The sequence below is a fragment of the Falco naumanni genome, chromosome 5 (assembly GCF_017639655.2).
Source record: "Falco naumanni isolate bFalNau1 chromosome 5, bFalNau1.pat, whole genome shotgun sequence".
Taxonomy (NCBI): domain Eukaryota; kingdom Metazoa; phylum Chordata; class Aves; order Falconiformes; family Falconidae; genus Falco; species Falco naumanni.
The window spans coordinates 47353391-47374423 of record NC_054058.1 but is presented as its reverse complement, the minus strand read 5'-3'; the positions used below and the strand labels follow the sequence as shown (position 1 = coordinate 47374423).

Below are 21033 nucleotides of genomic sequence, written 5' to 3'. Positions count from 1 at the left end.
CGCAGTGAAACCGCCTCTCCGGCCTCCCCGAAGGACGCGGCCGTAGGGCCACGGTCTCGCCGGCAGCCAGGCCCCCGCGGAGCCCCGGGCGGGCCCCGGTGTCCCACCCGCTGCGGCGGCGCGACCGGGCGGCTGCCAGCTCGGGCGCTGCGGCACATTGGCCCTCCCGCCCCAGGCCGCTTCAGCTGTCACGAAAGCAGGGGTGGCAGCGTCCTGCTCCCCGTGCCGCCAGCGTGCTGCCTCCCGGGGGCAGCGGTGGCGGGGTCGGGCAGCGGTGCCGCCTCGCAGCCGGGCCAAGAGCAGCTTGGGCGGGCAGCGCCTTCCCCCGCGCCGCGGCCGGGGCGTCCCAGCCGAGTGGGCTCGCCTGGCTGGGAGCGGACCCCGGCACACGGGACCCAGGGACCCACCCAGCCTGCCCACAGCCCCTGCGGGCATCGGGAAGGCCGCGCTGCCTGGCGCGGCGTTAGGCACCGGCCGCGCTCAGGGGTGTCGCTGGCGCCGTGTGTCACGGCCACGGAGCGCCGCAAAGTCCTAACGCAAAATAACCTGTGATGCGCCTTCATGAAGTACAGATACCGTATAACTTTTACTTTGAAATCATAATGCAAACAAAGGTACATGTTTGTAGCATGAAAAGGGGGGTTTCTCTGTGTGTGTGGCTTTTCTCCATTACATAGTTTTTCATCTTCCGAAGTAACATCTCGCACGTGTTAGGTGAACGCATTTCACAGTTAAACAGCAAATGACTATGGCATTAACTGTTTCAGCTGGTTTATTCTGGTAAATATCTGGAATATGTTCTTTAACGGAGGCCAAGCACAAAAGCACTGCAGTGGAAAAATCTGAACGGAAGCCTGTATGCCCCCATTTGTCCAGAGGAACTGTAATGGCAATCAGCTTAATTGCAGCAGGAATTAACAGGGTTCCTCTGAGGAGCTGGTGGACTCTTTCTGATTGGAAAATATAAATATAGGGAAAGTTATACTCACATCTGAAGAGCTGACAGCTAATTCTGTGTATAATGAACAAGATAGCTTTCATGAATCCATGGCATGTTTCTATAAAAATGCAGTAAAGAAAATTTAACGTACTGTGGGATATTTTTCTATGAAAATAAATGCTATGTGGTCCTTTAAAAAGATATTTCTCCTAAAATAAAACAAGAAGGATCCATCACTGCACATCCCAGATCTCACAGAGAAGCGGTGTGAATTTGTGATCATTCACTCTCCATGACATCAGCATCTCTGCATGATGATGGTTAAATGTCCGTAATTCTGTAAGACGGCCCAGAAGACATGCAAAGTGTTGAGGGTTATCTGGGTGGTGAAGTTTGCAAAATTTCTGTAGAATATCCAGCAGGGGTTCTTGAAGCCTTTCTACAGACTCTCTGTCCTTAATGTATTGCCGATCTGGTTACGGTTTTAAAAGAAAAAGTAATTAGCAAATATATGCTCTGATACGATGTTAATATTTACACTGATAAATTAATATAAAATATTCAAACATTTAAACTGGGCGTGATGTTCACACCTACCAAGAATATTTAATTTCAAATTAAGAGAGAATAAAAATACTTAACAGTATATTTTTGGTTTGGGGTTTTCATGTAAGCATCCCACTTCTAGATAGAGAAAACTTTCAACTTTTTAAAAAACTGGAGTTATAACTCAGAAATGTTTCTCTGGGGTTCTATCATCATCTCCCCGTGCAGTTCTGCACCTGAGTACAACCTGCAAGAACTAAACAGTGTGGCATAAGTTCTTGGTGGCGTAGTACAACTGGGGAACTTGGCCAGTAGAGTGTACAAGCAGGTCACCAGGGAGAAATCAAACATCTTCATCCTCAGGTGAAATTTCTTAGTTAGAGAAAATTTTCCTTCTTATTTTGTTCATATGGAAGTTTGTGTTTGGGTATTTGGAAAGGGAGGAAAAGAGGAGCATGGGTTTTTTTTGTCACTGAAATTTTTGGTGTAAAAAAATTTCCTGACCCATACTGACTCAAAAAGTAATGGAATTGCTTTACCTTCCCATCTTCCATGAAACCTGATCTGTAAACCTCAGTGTCTGTCTTTTGTCCTGAAGCATCAGGCTTCTCCCATTCCTATGGTAGCCAGTTTGTTTGAGGCACTGTACAATTTGTCCATACTTTGTAGGTAGAGCTACAAAATTTGTGTTGTCAGAGAATTAGTTTTTACACCAAAGCCTGTCATCAGGGCTGAGATGCTATTGTGCCAATGCCTCCGAGAGATCAGTTTCCAACACTTGATAGTTGAGAGGGTAACTTGCTACTGTCCTGCTCTTGACAGCTGGTGTTTGTTCGATAAAGGCTGAAGACCTTCATTGCCATTCTCTGTTCTAAGTTAAAGGGTTTCCCAATTTCCTTCTCAAAAAGCGACATTCCACAATGCTCTGTAGTGGTGTGCATGTAACCACACCTGGCATTTTCTGAAGGAAGAAGCCTGCCATGCTAAGCAGTGAAGAGATACCAGTAATTTTTTTAAGCAGGGTATTTAGATATGTTTTTTTCCTTGTATGCAAAACTAGATGGCGTAGCAGGATATTTGGAGTTTGGATTTGTGTGCTTGTTTATGGTTTAACAACTGAATATACTGAATAAACATGTATACTCACTTTATGTAGAATGTAAGTTTTTACAAGTCTTAGGTCACATTCCTCATGCTTTTATTCCAAAACCACTAATATTTAATTCTGGATAAGAAGTTACCTGGAGAGAGGATAACTATGGCTGTGAGCAGCGCATATTCTTCCTGCGTCATCTTCAGCTCTCCAATACTTTTATAAAAATTAAACATAGGAGTTATGAATTCAACTGAGATACCTGTCAAGGAAAAAAAATATTTTTTAATCATTGAAATAATCTGGTTTATTGCCACAGAGCAGTTATTAGTATTTGAAACCTGACTGTCTTGATGGGAGAAACTTACTACACAAATCAGGCCTGATGCAAAACAATTAGTTACGAAAGTGCAAGCACATCCTTGTTTTCCAGATCAGAGTAGAAACAGGCAAACACTGGCAATTTCTTTTCAGATGGTTTCAAGCAAATCTTTTCTTTCAAGCAATTCCTTTTCCTCTACAGGTTTGTCTATGTAGTTCTTCAGGACAAGTATCATACATGTTTTTCTCACTATCTACTGATATTCTGTCTTGTTTCCAGGATGCACAGTCTGCAAAACAGTCCCCATGTTTTCTTTATGGTAAACGTACGGAAGGTCTCTCAGGGTGTATGGTTTAATTCTAGACCAGCTCAGCTCTGCAGCTAACTGCCTTGGGCAGTTGCTTCAGTTGTCTCCATAAAGGGACTTAATTGCTCCTTTTATGTAGCCAGAAAATTTAACTAGGTCTAGGATTACCTGTATTCCAAGAGCAACTTGCTTGCAATTACTACTACCTTAAAGCATAAACTAGTGTATTACGAAGTACAGAGTCATAAATAATTAAAATCCAGCCCGATTTAAGGATGGGATCATGCAAATCTCTTGCCATCAGCGAAACCCTTTGGGGTTACCAAACTGGGACATGCTGATGGGGCTTCCTCTTAATGACTTTGTCATCAGGTCACGATGTTCTTAGCCTTAAATTAACAGATGTACTCCATTCTGCTTTTTGGTATAAAAGAGAAGTAGATCCTGTGACATCAATTTATTTTTGTTAAATGGTGAGTCACTCAGAGCAGCCACTAGACTGTTGACAATGGCTGCTTGCCACTCTGGAGTGGTGACACTGACGAGGTATAGACATTCAAACCAGTGGTTCTACAGCAAGAGCTTTTGGCCTTCCTTGGCTGAAAGGATGGGAACCTCCTCTGTTCCCACTGACGAGGGACACAGGATTTCTTGTAATTTTACTCTTAATTTTGAGCTGTTCTAGGAGAAGCCTTTATAACTTGGTGTGGAAACGGCATGAAATAATGTGGTTTTGAGCGTTGTATACAACGCAAAGCTGAAGTCCAGGACTGGTTAGGACTGGAGTGCCTCCAGGAGGGGAAGTTCAAAATGAAACTCATCAGGCGAAACTCAGAGAAACGAAGCATGAAGTCATTTGACTTAAACTACAAAACAGTCACATTTTGCTGTGACACTGAGAACTTACTTGTCAGTGGAATAGTTATGTGTCCCAACAGTGAAAGTATGGTCTCACAGGGTGTGATATGTTTTGTGGCTGAATGATGTGTTTAAACATGTGACATGGGCAACCTATGTTCACTTCAGATTACAAGCCACAAATCTTGTTTTTGTAACAAGTTTAACACTATTGAGAAGAGTCTAAACCAATTAAGCAGATGTATATGACGTGGGCCAGCTCATCCTGTGGAAGTCTGTAAGACAGCTGGAGCTTTACACAGAGCAAACTATAGTCATAGCATCTAATGTTCTTCAAGTTTTATGTCATTAGTCATCAGCGTTAACTATTTAAATTTTGAACACTTATTGTTCCTGACTTTTGGGGAACGACCTCTGTCTCTCAGGCAGTTTTAAATGCCAAAGTTCCTAAGAATACGACATATGTAAGGAATACATACAGATGACACACAGAAGTCTTAAAGTTTGCATGACTCTAGAAACAGGAAAAAAAGTAAGTCTAGCTGAGCCTTAAAACAGAACAAACAGATTCCTTTCGTGGAAGTGAATAGCTTGGCAATGACATGAGAAAAGTCCAAGACAAAGTGGATATTTTTAGAAGTCTCTGTGCAAGGTGTCATGCTCCTGGGCATGATCATCTTGGCAGCAACAGGAAATGGGAGGAAGTGAGCTGCGACTAACACTCCCATCATTTGTTTCTCATATTCATAATTTGATTTTTTTTTCTTCTCTTTTTTTTGGGGTCAGATTAGTTTTCAGCTGGATGAATTCATTGTTTTGCTGACCGCAGAGCTCCTCAAGTCCTATTGTCAACATAGCAGAAGTATGATGAAAATGATGCTGGTGAACAGGGTGTGGAACAACTAATTCAGGTCGTCACTGGTCCAGGCACTGTATAAGCATGCAGTAAAACAATCCTTGCCCCAGAAAGCTTATAATCTAACATTAAGAAATTGAAGCATGGATGGGTGAAGCAAAATATGAGTATAGATGTGGAAGCAAATGAAATTATGGCACAGGGCTTCTCTGCATTATTGTACTCCAAACAGAGATATAAAACAAAACAGAAGAGGTGAAAGGGAGTAAAAAGGGATTACAGCAATGCCACCAATTTACTGCTTTTACTAAACAGAAAACTTTGATATCTTTAAACAGATCTCTCACAAGACAATTATGAATTAAACCATGCAAAATGAGCAATTTTGACACGAGGGTAATGGAATTTTTCTTGGTTACTACTTTTGCCCTCATCCCATCTGTGCTGAAGTTTCCTTAATTCATCATCCTGTATGCACGTTGCACAGGCTGCTGTTCCATCACAAGAGGGGGCTGTTTTCTAATGTGATTGAAAACGCTTCAGTTCGGATTTAATAAATTCCACCAGAAAGCAAAAAAGCAGGAAACTGATGTTTATAATTCCTGCCTTTTTTTTTTTTTTTTTTTCCTTATCTGTCGTACAAGATGTTGTCACTTCAATTCAGGTTATCAGAAAAATAATTATAGGCGATTTGGTGCTCATAACTGGAAAGGCTAGAGGAGAAATGAATTATATGACTTTGCAAATGTCACAAATCATACTCCAATAGTGAAAAAAATCAAATAGATGAAGTTATATCACTGGTTTAATTGAGAACAGAAAAGTTAGCTCCATCTAACCCTCTTCATTTAGATCAGACAAGAGCCCTGTGCAGTGCTGTGTCACATAGTCAGAGCTTCCTAATCAGTGTTAATGGTTCCTCAACTTTTTTCCAAAAGGATTTCAAAAACTTTGTTCATGCAGCATTATGGAAATAAGAACATGGTCCTCCTTCATGTTGCATTGTGCATCGTTCTGAATTACACAGATTTTTACCTAACCAACAGCCCAACTTCATCATCTGCAGAAGATAGTGCAATTCACTTGATTGATTTCTCTATGTTAATACATGACTGGCTGTAAACCCTGATGTAGTCAATGGGAAATAACTGCCTTTATCGAGTATGGCCTTGCAGCATTAGACCAGACCAGATTTAAACCCATCAGCATTATTCATTCTGAATTGTTTTAGACCTTGCCTTTTTTAGGGTTTTGTTCCTATGATTTATCTCTGAAGGTAAGATGACTGTTGCTTTCACAAGGTTTGCAGTTTCAAGCCATAAATAGTTACCCGGTTAACGTAATCTTGGAATAGGTGCTATTACTGTGATACCGAGTCAGTATTGCCAGCTTTTGAGACAGTGTTCTCTCTTCTAATTTGGTTGTTCAGTAAAATTGAATAATCTATTGCAAGAGGAAAGCTTGAGAGTAAGTACTAATTAACAGTAACTAGCACTGTGTGATTGATATGGATGAAGAGATCTTTTTTTTCTGATAAACATGGAGGTGCCAGTGGATATGAAGAGTATATTAGCAGCTGTTTTATGAAAATAAAATATATTAATTACTCACAAAATTACATCTTATCTTTCACAGCGTTTCATCTACCAGAGCTGCTTTCCATGCTGCTTATGAGCTCTCCCTTCTAAGCTATTCAAATGCATCAGTGCCCTTCAAACGCTTACCAAATTCACCCTATTGATGCCGAGAGCCAAAAAGGGGAAAATCTAGCCAGTAGAGAGGATACACCAGAGCATGTGCACATGACCTCTCCTCTGTCATCATCTTGTAGGGATTGAATAGCCAACTTAAATAAGAGGTTAGCATGTGCTGAGAACTCACAAGCAGGATAGCAAAACCACATCTTCTCAAAAGCACCCAGTAGGACCACTATGAAGCCATCATTGCAAGTAAAGAAACCTTAGTTAAAAAAAACCCCAAACCCAACAACAACAAACAAACCAGACCTGCAAGGAGGATGCAAATGACATTACCACAGACCATCCTTTGGCAGTGGCCTGAGTGCCTGCAGTCAGGAGGAAAGTGTAGTCTGGCACACAGCAGCAGCATCTGCACTGCCTTGAGCTAATCTTCATAGGTTGAGTCTAAATAAGTTTTTGGCCTGGAGAAGCACACTTATGCAGAAGAAAACTTCTTCATTATGAAGAAGAAAAACTCCCCTGTCATCTGCTCTTGTTTTCATGGGTATAAATTAACTCTGTAGAAACAATTTAAACACTTTTATCAACTTCATTTGTAATTCAGGAACCTGCCACTGGCTAACTTGGCATGGCAGATTGTGCAGGACTGTATGGGAACAGAAAAGCTCTTTCCTATACTCTTCAACTTAAAGCAGTCCTAATTTCTAAATGTTTTGGGCAGCGTGCCAGCTTGTGGTTGAGTTATAGGATGGTAAGTGTCTCCTTCCATGTGGAGGCACATGACCATTTGGAGGGTTAGACATGTTGGACTCAGCAGTAAAGATAATTTCATTTTGTTTCTCTGCACACACCCCAACACAATGTGGGTTTGAAGCATCACTGTTACTGAGCACTAATAATCAAATAATAAAAGCCAAAAGCAATGGAAGTCACTAGGCATCTGCTCTGGTGCCAAATCTTGCCTTTGGCTGCAGGAGTCTGTTGTCCAAATGAATGAGAACTTTGTATCCCACATTCAAGGGCAAAAGGTGGCCTCTTGCCAATGCTTTGAAATTGGGGCTATTTCTTTTTTTCTTTGGATCTCACTGTACTTCAGTACCTGTAACTCATCCATGAAAAACAACAGTATATTTCACAGTGTCAGGTGTCCTGCTGCCAACTGAAAATCTGGGTCCAGATTCTTTCCCTTTCTGTCCATATCAGATAATATCTTATCCCTCAATACTGAAATTAGTAGAACTGCTCTGTAGAATAAAATGATGAAATAAAAATCTATGTTTCTTCCTGATCACTGAAAACCAGTGTCCTTAGGAAAACAAGCTATAAATGCTCACTCAGAAAACACTCAGTATCTCAGCACTGTTTTTAAAAAATATCATACTGCTCAATAACAGGGAGAATTTGCTTTCAAAATAACAGAAAGAAACTAAGCATTAAATTACTAGGATGTCAGCCTTTCACAGAATGAGTCAATCAGTCACAACATGGTATATGCATAGTGAAGCATCAAATAAAATGAGTAAGTGGCACAAGCTCTCGTTAACACTAAATAAAATGTCTGTATTTCTCATAAATTCTCAGTATTGGAGTGAATAGGAGAGGATTTCAGTCTCAGGAGCAGCTAATAAAAGAATTTCCGTAACACCTTATGGAGAAAGACCATCAGGCACAAAGGCAGTCACTGAGATGCACCAGGACTTGAGCAATACACTAAGCTAAGAAATAAAAAGACACCTCATCAGCATGAGAATAAAAATGAATGCTGCTAATGCTCAAAGGTCATCATCACCAGATCTTTGGCTTCTTTATCAGGAAAAAACAAACAAAACCCCACAAAAATCTCTTCCATGCAATCTGACTAGGGAAGGTATAAATATTAATAGATGACAGCAGCTTTAAAGTGGACATGGTGACAGGTGACAGAAGTCCGGATAGCTTGTGACTTTCAGGCAGGATCCCCATGATCCTTCCTGATTTTATGGGTGCAGACATCAAGGCTAGACAACAGGACTTACGTGACATTCACACATTTGTCTACACCTAAAGATATGTGGATAGAAGTTCTGACTAACAGCAATAATTTATGGCTGATGGCCTTACAGTGTTTAGGACCTCACTAGGAGCCATGAATAATTCTGATGCTTCTTCTTCATTTATTACCTATAAATTTAATTTCTAAATTCTCACTCAACAATCATTGCATTTCCTCTGCTGGTCTCTATTTCTGCAGGGTGTTTCAGTTCACTGCATTTAGTCTTTAGTTTTTCAGTGAAGTGTATGTAAAAAAAAAATAATCCCCGTTTCCAAATTTATGTGTAACTTTCTTGGGATTTCTTCTTTGACTTCAGTTTAATGTCTTCTGGCCAGTCTTACCTCTTAGACCAGTCTATAATATGATACTGGCCAGCTGCAGATTTTGGTAGCATTGGTCCTTAACTGGGCAAGGCTGGAAGAGACTTCTTAAGTTTCTACCCTACTAGCATTGTTGGTACAGGCTATTATTCCACGTGGAGCCCTATGACATGCAGGAGGGTGAACTGCATATTTAATATTTTTGAAAGCTGTATGGGTAAGCAATGATAACAGAAGAATTTGGATGCCTTTCTTTCATTTTATTTAAGTTCAAGACATCTGAAAATGACCAGATTTAAACCACAAAGGCATTTTTGAAAGAATGCAGCCGGCAGCAAGTAAGCTGGATAATGCATTATCCTCCTGTAATATAAGGAGGGAAAAATTCTAGCAGCAGTATTTCCTCTTATGTCCCCGGCTTGATCCTGGCTTGGGGGAAGATGCCTTTTCCAAGAGCTAAAAGATATAGATATATATCACACTACAAAAGTTACTGTGTTTCATTTCTTGGGAGCTATTCAGCTCAAGTTTTGGTCTGATCCAGAACTCATTTTTAATTTACCTGGGAGGCTTTTTTCCCCACAGAAAACAAGGATTGCAGGAAGTCTTCCTGTGGAGTAAATAATACCACATTTGAAATCATTGCTTGTCTTGAAATTTTCTCCTGCACAAAATGCTATTTTTTAAATCTGCTTCAGGACAGTTAAATAAGATTACTGCAGGTTACAATGTCATATTCCAGATAGTTGTGTTATGATATGAAATGCTATCTTTAAGTCTAGCACTCAAAAAAAAAAAAAAATTGCATCTCATCTGGACTCAATAGTTGCAGAGAATTAACAGGGTATTTTAAAATTTCGACTAAGGAAAAAAACATTGGTATGACATAATGGCTTATTTAATGTTCTGGATCAAAGTATTTCCTGCTTCTATTTTTTATGAAACAGTTGACACCTTCAAGAAAAAGGTTGATACTCACTGTATAGATTACACGAAAAAGGTTGATACTCACTGTATAGATTAGAGAAGCTTTCAGTAATCATGTATTCATATGGATTCATTTCTCTAAGACCTATTTTAATCAAAAATTTAGGTTATAATCCAATAGGAAATCTTTTAATGAAGACATTTAGATCCATGACAACTCATTACAGTTTCCAGGAAATATGTCTGGCCTTCTTGGCATACTGCATACTTCTCTGCCTGCAGAATCTGGACCAGAAACTATCCATACCACCGTGGAAGTCACCATTTCCAGTCCATCGAACAATAGCCTCTTATGATAAAACAAAATGAAATATAAAAACCTACAAAATAGAAACCTAGAAATGAGTGTATTAAGCCAAACTAAATACATACCTTCAGCAACTGAGTTATTCTCAAGTTCCCTAACTCCTTTTCATATATTTATATAAAAATATATAAGTATTGGCCTAATTTTGCATACATCAGTAGTACCTTCATGTAACTGATTCTAAGAGTTTCAGAACTGAGTTCAAGCCCATTTCTATGACTAGTATTGACATTTAATGTTCTCCTGTCTCTTCCTCTTCTGACCATTAGAAAGGAAGGCCAGAAGCCAGAATCTGTGGATAGACCCTCCGATTCAGAATTGTTGTTACATTTGAATTTAGTGAGGATTGGGTAAAGTCTGCTGGTCAATACAGAAAAAGGCAAAACACTCAGTGTTGCATCAGTGGAGCACAAAGAATATATAACAATGCAAAACTTTTCTTTGCCTGCTTTAAGGAACAAGCAATATCCAGCCCTGTTTGGCTTTTTCATAATTATTAAGATTTATGTGTAGAACCAGTAGAGTTTATCATAGCCTGTGAGCCTTTGATGGACCTTAAGAAGCAGAAAACATACTGTGAACATGCCATGTTTATAATTCACCTATGCACCTTGTGCAGCGTGACTCAATTTTGCCAAACTGACCCTAAGAGTAGGTGGTTCCCTTCAGTCATCTCCAGTAACATCCTAAAATCTTTTTTTCTTTCCTTCTTATAGTGATTGCCTTTGAAAACATAAATAATTGATATTTTCTGTGAATAATTTGAAATGGTGGTATTTCTTCCTCATCACTTTTCATGCTTATTGTTGGAGCCTTGCACTGGGTTTATTTGATATAGTGTTGTTCAAAATACTTGCAATGTATTTATAAATAAACCTTTACCTTATGACCTTTAGACTCAAGGCTGAGTTAGATTTGTTCTAGTTAATATAAAGAACAGCAATCAGATAAACCTGTTTCAGTGCTAATAAACAATTTTACTAGCTTTCCAAGGGCAAAATACTGACACAGAAATGCCATGGTGTGGTTCGTTTTTTCCTTGTTAAACAAGATACTTACCACTGTTGCGAATTCTTTCTTCTAAAAGGACAGTGTGTCCTGTAGGAAGTTTTCTACTGAAGATCTCAGCCGAACGGAGGAACATGGCTTCTACTGCTGAGCCCTTCAACAAAGCAATCTGATCTTCATGATCAAGGGTTTGGAAGCCTTGGGAGATGGTAGAGATAAGTAAGGCAGCAACAGAAAAGTCCCCGCTACTTTCTGTCCTGAAGTTCTTGCATGTGAGGTGCTACACATCTGTGTAAGCTTTGTGTTGTCAGTAGGGGTGCCAAGTACTGCAGAAATTGAAACCCAGATTCCAGAAAATGACACATATTTGGACCTCACCAAAGTTTATGAGAATTAGACTTGTGTTTCAGTGTTCATGGTACTTTAGGAGGAACATGATAAGGAAATTCTAGTGGCGTAGCATAACCAATAGTGGGGATTTTGTCTAGCCTGGTGCTGCACCCTAACGTTTCCACCAGAGCTCTCTATACTCTCCTACTGCCATGCTGCTTTCAGCCCTTTCCATACTTTGATGGCAAAAATCAGCATTTGAAGCATCTAATTTTAAATATTTCACCTTACCTTTGAACCAATATACTATTTTACATAGAGCTTCCTGCTGTGTTTTAAATACGCATTTCTCTTTTTGGAGCAGAAAGACTCTAGAACCCACTGAAGATATCAGGAGAAATTTGCTAACTTGTGTGAATACACAGCTGCTCCTCTGAAGAAGAACGGGGAGCTGAAGATAATGGCAAACTCTCCTCCTGCTTGCCAATGCAGGTACCCACCTTATACCACCCCCACCCACCCACCCCGATATTCTGTGAGGAAGCACAGAAAAAGATAATGAAACGAAAAGGTGACAAATCCTGCCAGACATACTCTAAGTCAACACTGAAAATAGTAGATTATTCAATTAAAAAGCTCCTCTTTTCTTCCTTTCCTACAAGACAGTATCCCAGTTAGCATAAAAAAATACAGCTGCAGTGCTAGGCTTTGAACCAAGTCTGTAACACACAGAGGAAGGGTCAATATGATGGGATTGCCAGGAAAATGTTTCCATACACTTAAGTGTTACAATTCACCTTCCTTAATTACAAGGAACCTGTATCGTGCCCAGTGTTTGCTCTTGATGTAACACCAACTTGGGAATTGAAAAAAATAGTAATGATACGCTCAGATTTTCAGTGCTTTTCCATAACACTCCATGCAAGCACCATAAATACTGGTGCCACCAACTAGGCAAAGTCCTTGGTTAGGACTCACAATTCAGTGGATATCATGACCTAGAGGCTTTGCTAGAAAGGCAGCAAAGTGAGTGGAGCGGAGCGGCAAGGGTTAGTGGTAATTTAGAGGCAGACTATTTGGCATTGAAGTGATATACGAAAATAAAATCTCTCTAGAGACACACAACCCCTTTCTCTGAGCATTTTGTTTGTTTGTCAATAGGTAAAGAGCGCTACATCTCAGAGTGGCAGTGTTTGAATTATTCAACGTATTATTCCTCTGAGTACAAAGCTCCTCTTTCGAGAGTGTCTGGAGAACACACATGTGTCAGAAGAGGCAGCATTTTTATACAGTCTTCAAAATATACACAACAACCACCAAATGGCAACTGAAAGGCATGTGAACTTTGCAATAACAAAATTTGCCCAATGCAGTGGATATACCTGGTAGTTTTTTAGTGAATTCCACAAGAACCTGCACATGGCTGGTAGCCATTTCTGTTAAAATCAGAAAATTTCCTTCAGCACTGAATTCCTCGTGTAACTGTTAAAAATCAAATCAAACAAAATATGTTAATATTGTCACTTTGCATTTAAAAGCATAAAATACAAGAATTATCAGACTAGATCAGGAAAGAGGTCCATCTAATGCTGTAATTTGTCTCCAGTGGTTGTCAAAAAAAGGTATTTTGGAAGGCAAGTAAGAAACAAGAGAAGTGGCGAGTGTCCTTTCCTCTGCAATATCTGTCTCACTTTCAGTGTTGTGTCTAACAATCTATGATTTAGGCACTTTCTGAGATAGAAGTTCTATGTGTACCGTAATAATTAACCAAAAGCCTTATTATCCATTAATTTGCCTATTCCTTTTTTTAACATATTTTTGGTTTTGACCTCCTCAACCTCCCGTGCAAATAAGTTCCACAAGTTAGTCATGGGTTATTCAACCCTCCTACTGCAAGTGTCTTCCTTTTAGTTGTCAAAGTTGATGACTTAGGAGATAATTTTCTACAGTCATTTCAGTTTTGTGTTTTTTTAAAGATCAAACATGACAGTTTTGTTAAAAAAACATAATCTCTCTTAAATCCTTTTTTCCTCTTCAACCTTTTTCCATCCTCCCACGAAAGCCAGGAGTTCCTAAAGGGGAAAAATAATTTCTAGAAAGTAGAGGAAAAGGAAAGAAGAGGAGATGAAACAAAAAACCAAGCCTAGAAAATGTTGGGAAGTTGGATTAAAAAATATGAAATATTTCCAAGCTTCCAGGCTGGTGTTTTTATAGAAAAGAAGCTTGGCTGCAGGTCAGACTCAAATCACTGCCTGTACTGACAATGTCAAAATCACAGCTCAAACCAGCAAAGGTTTGATAAACCTTTAAGTTAAAGGATAGATTTGAGCACAAAAGTGTATTGCCAGAGTTGAAACCTTTTCCCTAGCATTGGTGTTTGATAAACAAAGGCGTGGTCTGACTGTTGACTGAATGGGAGAGATTCTGCCCCACTTGCAGCATGTTTTAACTGTAAGCTTTTACCCATAGTTTGCTCTACTGTTTACTACACCTACTTATACTGAGTACAAATATTTTCTGCCATGTAATTCTCAGCTTCGTTGTGTGCATCTCACGAATGAATTCATCAGTGTACTTACTAGTTTTTTTGACACCTCCTGTGGTATTTGTTGCTTACTGTATGAATCCATGATGTAATCTAGAAGGTTCTGCTGTTCTGGGGTAAATTCTACTCTCTCCTATACTGGCAAAAAAAAAAAGCCCATCATGAAATGCAGTCATAGAAATGATCTAGCATTTCTTGCTTTAAGCAAAAGCTATACATTATTTCTCACACTTGGAGATCAATCAGACAAGAGTTTTGCTGGTCACTGAGATTTCTATAGAAGTCTACAAAAGAGAGGTGTATAATGCTTCTAAACCGCATGACTTTGTGTAGTTTATTACTAGAAATAAGGAAATGTTTAGCAAATAACTTTAATATCACACCTTACCGTAAGTGATATATATGTGAAATATGTCTCAGAAAAAATACTTTATGGGTTTTATAGGTGCTTTATTGAGTTTTGACTAAATATATCAGAACTACTTCTATAGTCAAGGTATTTCCTTGACTTGGTGGGAGATGGAGTTTTAATTAATACAGACAGCTCCAGAGAGTTTACAAGTACTCTGTATTTACTGTACTAGCCACATTTAGCTCAAACATCACCACTGCTGTACGAGCTATTACAAGAGTTGCCTTACCCTATATATTTTAGTTGTAGACGTCACTTGTTTCATGTCATGGCCTTCATTATCTTCATTGACCGTCTCATCTGGGAGCTGTTTCACATTTTTCCTTAGCCTTTTTGACTTGCATTGTATTTCTGTTAGCAGACCTAGAACACATAATACAACAGATAGCAACTGGTTTTATATATGCATTAGGCACTGAATAGGTACGTAAACATGCCCATGAATGCCCTTTACACTAACAAACCCACTTACCTGTGCAGATCATTTCCTGATCGTGTCATTATCTTTGGATATGAGTCTAATGAGACACACTAAGTACACACTAACGAGCAGTCTCACCAGCAGGAGCCCATCTGCAGAGCAAAACAGTTGGTTCTGGTGACCCAGCATCCACACAGTATGCATGTCAGCGTTCTTACTTTGGACCAGTTCTGATCTGGTCTTACAGACAGAAAACCCATTAGTGATGGTAGTCTGCTGGAGTGTGTCTTTGGTTTAGTTTCATCCGAAAGAAAACCCCTTCATGTGCTCCAAGACCCAGACCAAAACACAATAAATGGGAACAACTGGAAGACTGTCATCAAAAGCGTGATCCTCATCCGATCCACAACAGTAATCGAGGTGCACCTGTTCTTACACAAAGGGCACTGGCTGTTCTCAATAGTCCTTCAGGCAATAGTATGGCAGTAATGCAGAATCTTCGCACAGAAAGCCCACTCAGAAGAGAGGACTCCAGGGCTTTAGCCATTACAGTGTCATGATATGGATAGACCAACTGCTGAAAATGCAGGCTCAGAATTAATTCAGGCTGGCAAATGTACCTTTAAAATCTATTTATTTTAAATGTTACCTGGTTGGTCTTGCTATTTTGCATTTTATTGTATTAGAGGACTGAAAAAAGCCCTGGTTTTATTGTAGAGTTTCACTCGCCCTAATGAAAGGATTTTTGCATTTGGGGGTGTGTGGGGTGTTCTAGACTACATTTCAGTACTTTGAACCAGGGAGCATTCTTGTGTGGATGTTATAAAAACTAGCAATTTGCTTGTGCTAACAAAAGAAAGGGACAATAGGTACCCTACACTACCTGTGGAAGACAGCCAGAAAGCACAAATGAAAAAGTAAACATCTAAGTACCCATCTAAAAATAAACGTATCATCACAGGGCTTTTTTGCTTCTTTATCATTTGTTCTTTTTTTTTTTTTTTTTTTTTTTTTTTTTTATCTTCTTTTAAGTATCCTTCTCATTCTTCACCTTTGAAACTATGGAGCAGGAAAAGAGGCTCATTCAGTGAGTATATGATGGTGGAGGAAGATACCATGAAAACAGTGAATATCATTGTGAATGTTTTTAATTTCCTGTTTAAGCACTATATAAAATAACCTACCTGAACTGCTGAGAGAAGAGGAAATTTACATGACTAAAATAAGACCTGCAAATAATACCTTGAAAGGGGGGAATAGGAACGATGGAGATAATAATTGGTATCGAGCCATGTAATTTCTGCTGCCATTCAGCATCATAGATTTCTTTTTCTAAATTATTCAGTGCATCCTTTGGCAGTGTTAATGGGCTTGTACTGTTTTCTACCAGCTTAGGGTCCGGTCTACTACCTTCCTAGGAAAAATCTGGTTGACAATTGCCTTAAGCAGTAAGACAGATTTTTCTCACGCCTCCTGCTACTGAGTAGTACCTCGACATCTTATTCCAGCTCCATTTTAGTTAGCTGAAAAACTGATGTGAGAGACAGGACTTTGCTTTTTACCTCAGAGATAGCTAGGTTTTGATGGGTATTAAATGGGTTTTGCCTTCCAGGAAGAGTGGCAGAACCTGGGTCTTCCCTAGGTAGATATTTCACCCAAGAAACTTGAAGTTTGTATCAAAATGACAACAAATGACTGAAACTGATGGTTAGTAATTTTGATCTGTCTGTGGATTGTGTATAAAGGGCAGGAGTAGGATTGTTGTGTAGCCATGCCATAAATATTTATAAGGCTTTACCTCCTTGTGTAGAAGGAGAGAAGAATCCACAGAGCTTGCAATTACAATCCTACAAAATGAGTAGGTGAAACAAAGATCAAGGCAACCTTTTATTTCCTAGTATATTTTTTTTCTGAACAAATGCTCTATATTACTAGAAGCTTTGTGTTTTACTGTCCTGAATTGCCTTGAACTAAAAGCAATTATACAGCATACTCCTACTTAAAAGCCATTAAACTGTACCTTGCCAAACATCCTCATTGCAGTGCATTAGAGCATGCTTATGGTTAAGTCATGAGCAACACGAGCTGCCCAGTGTTTCCGTTGCAGAGAGAGAGAATCAGATGGCAGTAGCACTCACTGGCTTTTATTTCACATATGCCAGTTTGTGAAAACGATAGGCCAGCTTAAAAGTTTCATGTGAGCCCAGTCAGTATTACTTACACTGACCTATTTTTGGGGGGTTTTTGGGTGATTGGTTGTTTTTTGTTGTACTGAGCCGCTCAGGCTATTTTGAACCCTCAAAATTTTGGAACAATGTATCTGGAATCACCATCACAGACGAGCTGTTATCCTCTGACACTTACAGACACATTGAGTGCTGTCATCACAGTGGTGGCGTCTGCTCATATATTTACGTATTGCATGAGAATATGTCATATCTCGGGATCTTTGTAGCCTGTTCAATTTGCAGAATGAAAGATTAATTACATTATGCTGGCAATGCATTCCAGATATTGATGGAGCTTATTGTTTCTCACAAAACCAACAGTTAATATAGCATCTTCTGATCAGATTGAGGGATAGAAGTATATTAAAAATTCCAAGTAGATTAATTTCCTGTATGAACCTAAATTGGTTTCACACATATGTGTATGCTAAAATGATTGGAGCCATCAAGAAAAATAAATTGTAGCTCGGTTCGTGGAAGGCAGAAGAGCAGATGTTTACAGATGGTTTTCAGGAGCGAGCTTGCAAAAATAATGGATCTAACAACATTTTCTGTCAAAATGGAATTTTAAATGTGTTTAAAGTTGCCCTCCAATATACCTGTTATTCTAAGTTATGCAATGTGAAGCTCAATGAAGTTTATATGCTGTCGGTCTGAATAGAAAATTCACTTTAATATGACATATTATAAAGTCTATCAGATTTATTTCTGGATACAGTTCTACCTATGTGCCTGTATGCAAGGCAGGAAAATCTATAGTGCCACAAGAAGAGCTAATGAGACTATAATAAAGGGCTAGCCCTTAGCAGGCTTTGTGTGATTGCTGGGTGAGGTCTGGGAACATACACTTGGCAAGTCCACTGAAACTTCCTGCTAGCAGCAGTCCTCCTCTTTTCTTGAAAATTACATTGTTTGAATGCCAAAATTTGGACTTGGCTAACAATAACTTGACAGGGAGAGCCCCAGAAAGAGTAGCTAAGGGAAGCACCAGGACTTTCCTGCTCTGGCTCCCACAACACTGCAAACTCCTTGCTCCTGGGGAATCTCCCATAGACTCACTTCCCCTGATGCCTGCTTTTCCTTTCTGTTCTAATGGCTGTCATCTAGTGCAGGACAGCCCTTCCTTAACATTTGCTCAACTCTTACACCTCTGTGCCCCGACCGCCAACTAAATCCCATTGCTTGTAAGTGCACATTTGCCTTTTTCAACAGGATTTGATACACAGACGCAGCAGCATCTTTCATGCACCTTCCACCTGCCAGATGATATCTTTCATAGATTTATTATTAAAACCAGCCTAAATGAATAAATACAGTATTTGAGGCACACTGACTATATGATGCAAATACCTGTATACATACATTCAGCCAACATGCCCATTTGCTTGCATTTCCTTAGACGGCACTCCTGGCATTTTCTTCTCATGTACATGTCCATCTCACAGTTGCCTCCATTTTTACACTTGTACACTGCGTTTTTTGTGATGCTTCTTCTGAAGAACCCTGCACAACACAGCAGCGACACAGATAAAAGAAAACTCTCAAAGCAGCAAAGCAATCAAGTTGAAGAGCACCTCTGTCTTCATTGGGTTTTCTGAATGACAGATTTTCTACTGCACTGTTTCTTTCAGTGCTTAGATTGCTATATTCCTTATATTTATGTTGACAACAGTATCAAAGTCATATAATTTAATAAATCAACATGATAAATGATGGGCCCAAACATTAGGCATTAGCCCAAGGTAAGGTCCTAGAACTGCGGATGTTGAGAAAAATCAGGCCCAAATCTGAAACCTGGCAGAAGCAGGGTGAACACCAGCACTCGAGCTGTAGGGTGATATCATATAAACAGCTGGTGAAAAAAGCATGAATCTGTTAAGTCTCTTGAGGTACAGGATGTGCAGAAAGAGAGCTGAGTAACTCGTCACCATTCCCTCAGTTCCTGGGAGCCGCAGAAGCTCCACATACTGGTCTGCTTGCCCACCCCCAAGTTTAATAAGAAAGCTACATTGTACCCACCTGTTGTACATGTGGCCTCCTTCGCTGTTTACAAGATACTCCAGCCTCATTCACTAAATATTATCCACCTGATGAGTTAAGGAGTCACCTAATTTCACCTACACAGGCAGTTCTACTGGTAACATTACTAAAGTCACTCCAAAACTACAGAGTGGCAACTGCAAACAGCTACTGATACAAGAAATTGAGAAGACCTTTGCTCAGTCCGTCCAAATCTCCTATTTGGCTGCTGCCTAGCACACCTCTGAGCGGCACCGTGGGCAAACGTGGCATGCTCAAGATATTAACTGCAATTGAATAAGGGTCATCACAAAACAACAGAGTTGTTGCTGCCAATGATGACTTGAATATTTCCTGAATTTTTAGTGCAACTTACTGTGCCATCACAATCTTTTCACGTTGTCCTTGATATGGCAGAGACTAGCATCAGCTACAGAGGGAATCAGTTCTCCTCCACATCCAACAGCAGGTTTCTGAAATAGACTCCTGGAAGCTCCTGCTGGCACATCACTGACTTGTGGTGCATTTCCAACTAGAGCTATGTGTAAATTTACATTAATCAGAGCTATTTACAAAGCTTTTGCTTTCTTATTGCCACTGGCTGGCACAGTAAAACCACCATCGTTTTCCAGCCTGGCATTTTGATGGACTAAGAGAGGCACCAGATATGACCCAGTCTTCCATACTCAAATCACAAGGCCGATGTGAATATGAATTTTTGTCAGTTGCAGGATTTTTCTGTGTGTTTTCAGAATGTGTTCAGCTAAGATACTGTCCCCCTGAATCTAGGCAGGATAACAGATGACGTGATGATTTTGCCATTGGCCCATGTTTTTATAATTGCATAATCTCTCCCAAGCACCAATGTGTAGCTACCAGTAAAACAATTCCGCTATCTGGTAACAAAAAGTCTGGCATTTCTCTGAATCTGCTGTAATTCCTGCTTGAAATCTGTTCCATGCTGTCTGTTTTATTGGCTGCTTTTCAGATAAATACAGTTGACTGGCATCAGTCTCTTTTGAAATGCAGATTGCTTAGAACCTCCAGCAGCCCCAGGCATTATTTTTATTCATCATTCACATGATGTTTAATACATTACCATTTACTGGCCAGGGAAGGGAGAATAAGGCCTGGATTTGAGCAGTTATGTTTTCAGTGTCAGTTAAAGGCAACTGCATCTGCTTTACGTAATTTATGAATTTTATTTGTTAAATTTGAATCTTGTAAATTGTAACACATATTAATGAGTAGTAGATGTTGAAAAGCTCTGCACAAATATTTATAACATTATAAGTCCAATTGATGACTTCATAACTCACCCTACCCACAAGGTGTGCATTCGCTTTTTCATGGAGAAACAAAGAAAAAGAGCTTTAGTAAATAATTCTTCTGAAGTATGTAAAAATATGAAAGAAAAATGCCAAAATATGGATGCAAAAGCTAGGAACCAAAAAAATGCAAGCAGTCAAATATTTTCTGTTAATAACAAAGTGTTTGAATGAGTGAAATGATGTGAAATGAAAAGTGAAATAATTTTTTTGGAAAAGTAGTTTTAATCCTATTCTTGCTTCAGTTTTATCATGAAGTGTCTCTTGAATCATTGTCTTCTTCAACAGACTTCATGATTAATTTTGAAATTAGCTTTTCAGTATGAATGGAATTTCTATATATATTACTCACTAATAATTCAAAATGAACTTAAACTGCCTGAAATATTTTATATGTAACCTTCTATACCAGAAGTTTTACAAAAATTCAGAGGTAAATCAGAAATGTCGTCTATTAAACTAATGAAGGGGTAG

General features: G+C 39.4%; 1 protein-coding gene across 3 annotated transcripts in view; it reads right to left on the bottom strand.

Annotated features, from left to right (window-relative positions):
- Positions 1–567: 567 nt before the first annotated feature.
- NR1H4 (nuclear receptor subfamily 1 group H member 4) overlaps positions 568–21033 on the bottom strand; it is a 40878-nt gene continuing 20412 nt past the window's right edge. For 2 of the 3 annotated variants that reach the window (XM_040594308.1, XM_040594310.1), the window contains 7 exons: positions 18575–18715; positions 14793–14926; positions 14186–14284; positions 12989–13088; positions 11328–11474; positions 2728–2841; positions 568–1412 (listed from right to left, as the gene is read on the bottom strand). In XM_040594308.1, the coding sequence (XP_040450242.1) occupies positions 1174–1412; positions 2728–2841; positions 11328–11474; positions 12989–13088; positions 14186–14284; positions 14793–14926; positions 18575–18715 (974 nt within the window). In that variant the 3' untranslated portion in view covers positions 568–1173. Of the gene's footprint in view, positions 1413–2727; positions 2842–11327; positions 11475–12988; positions 13089–14185; positions 14285–14792; positions 14927–18562; positions 18716–21033 lie in introns of all 3 variants that reach the window. The other variant, XM_040594307.1, reaches the window with a different exon arrangement.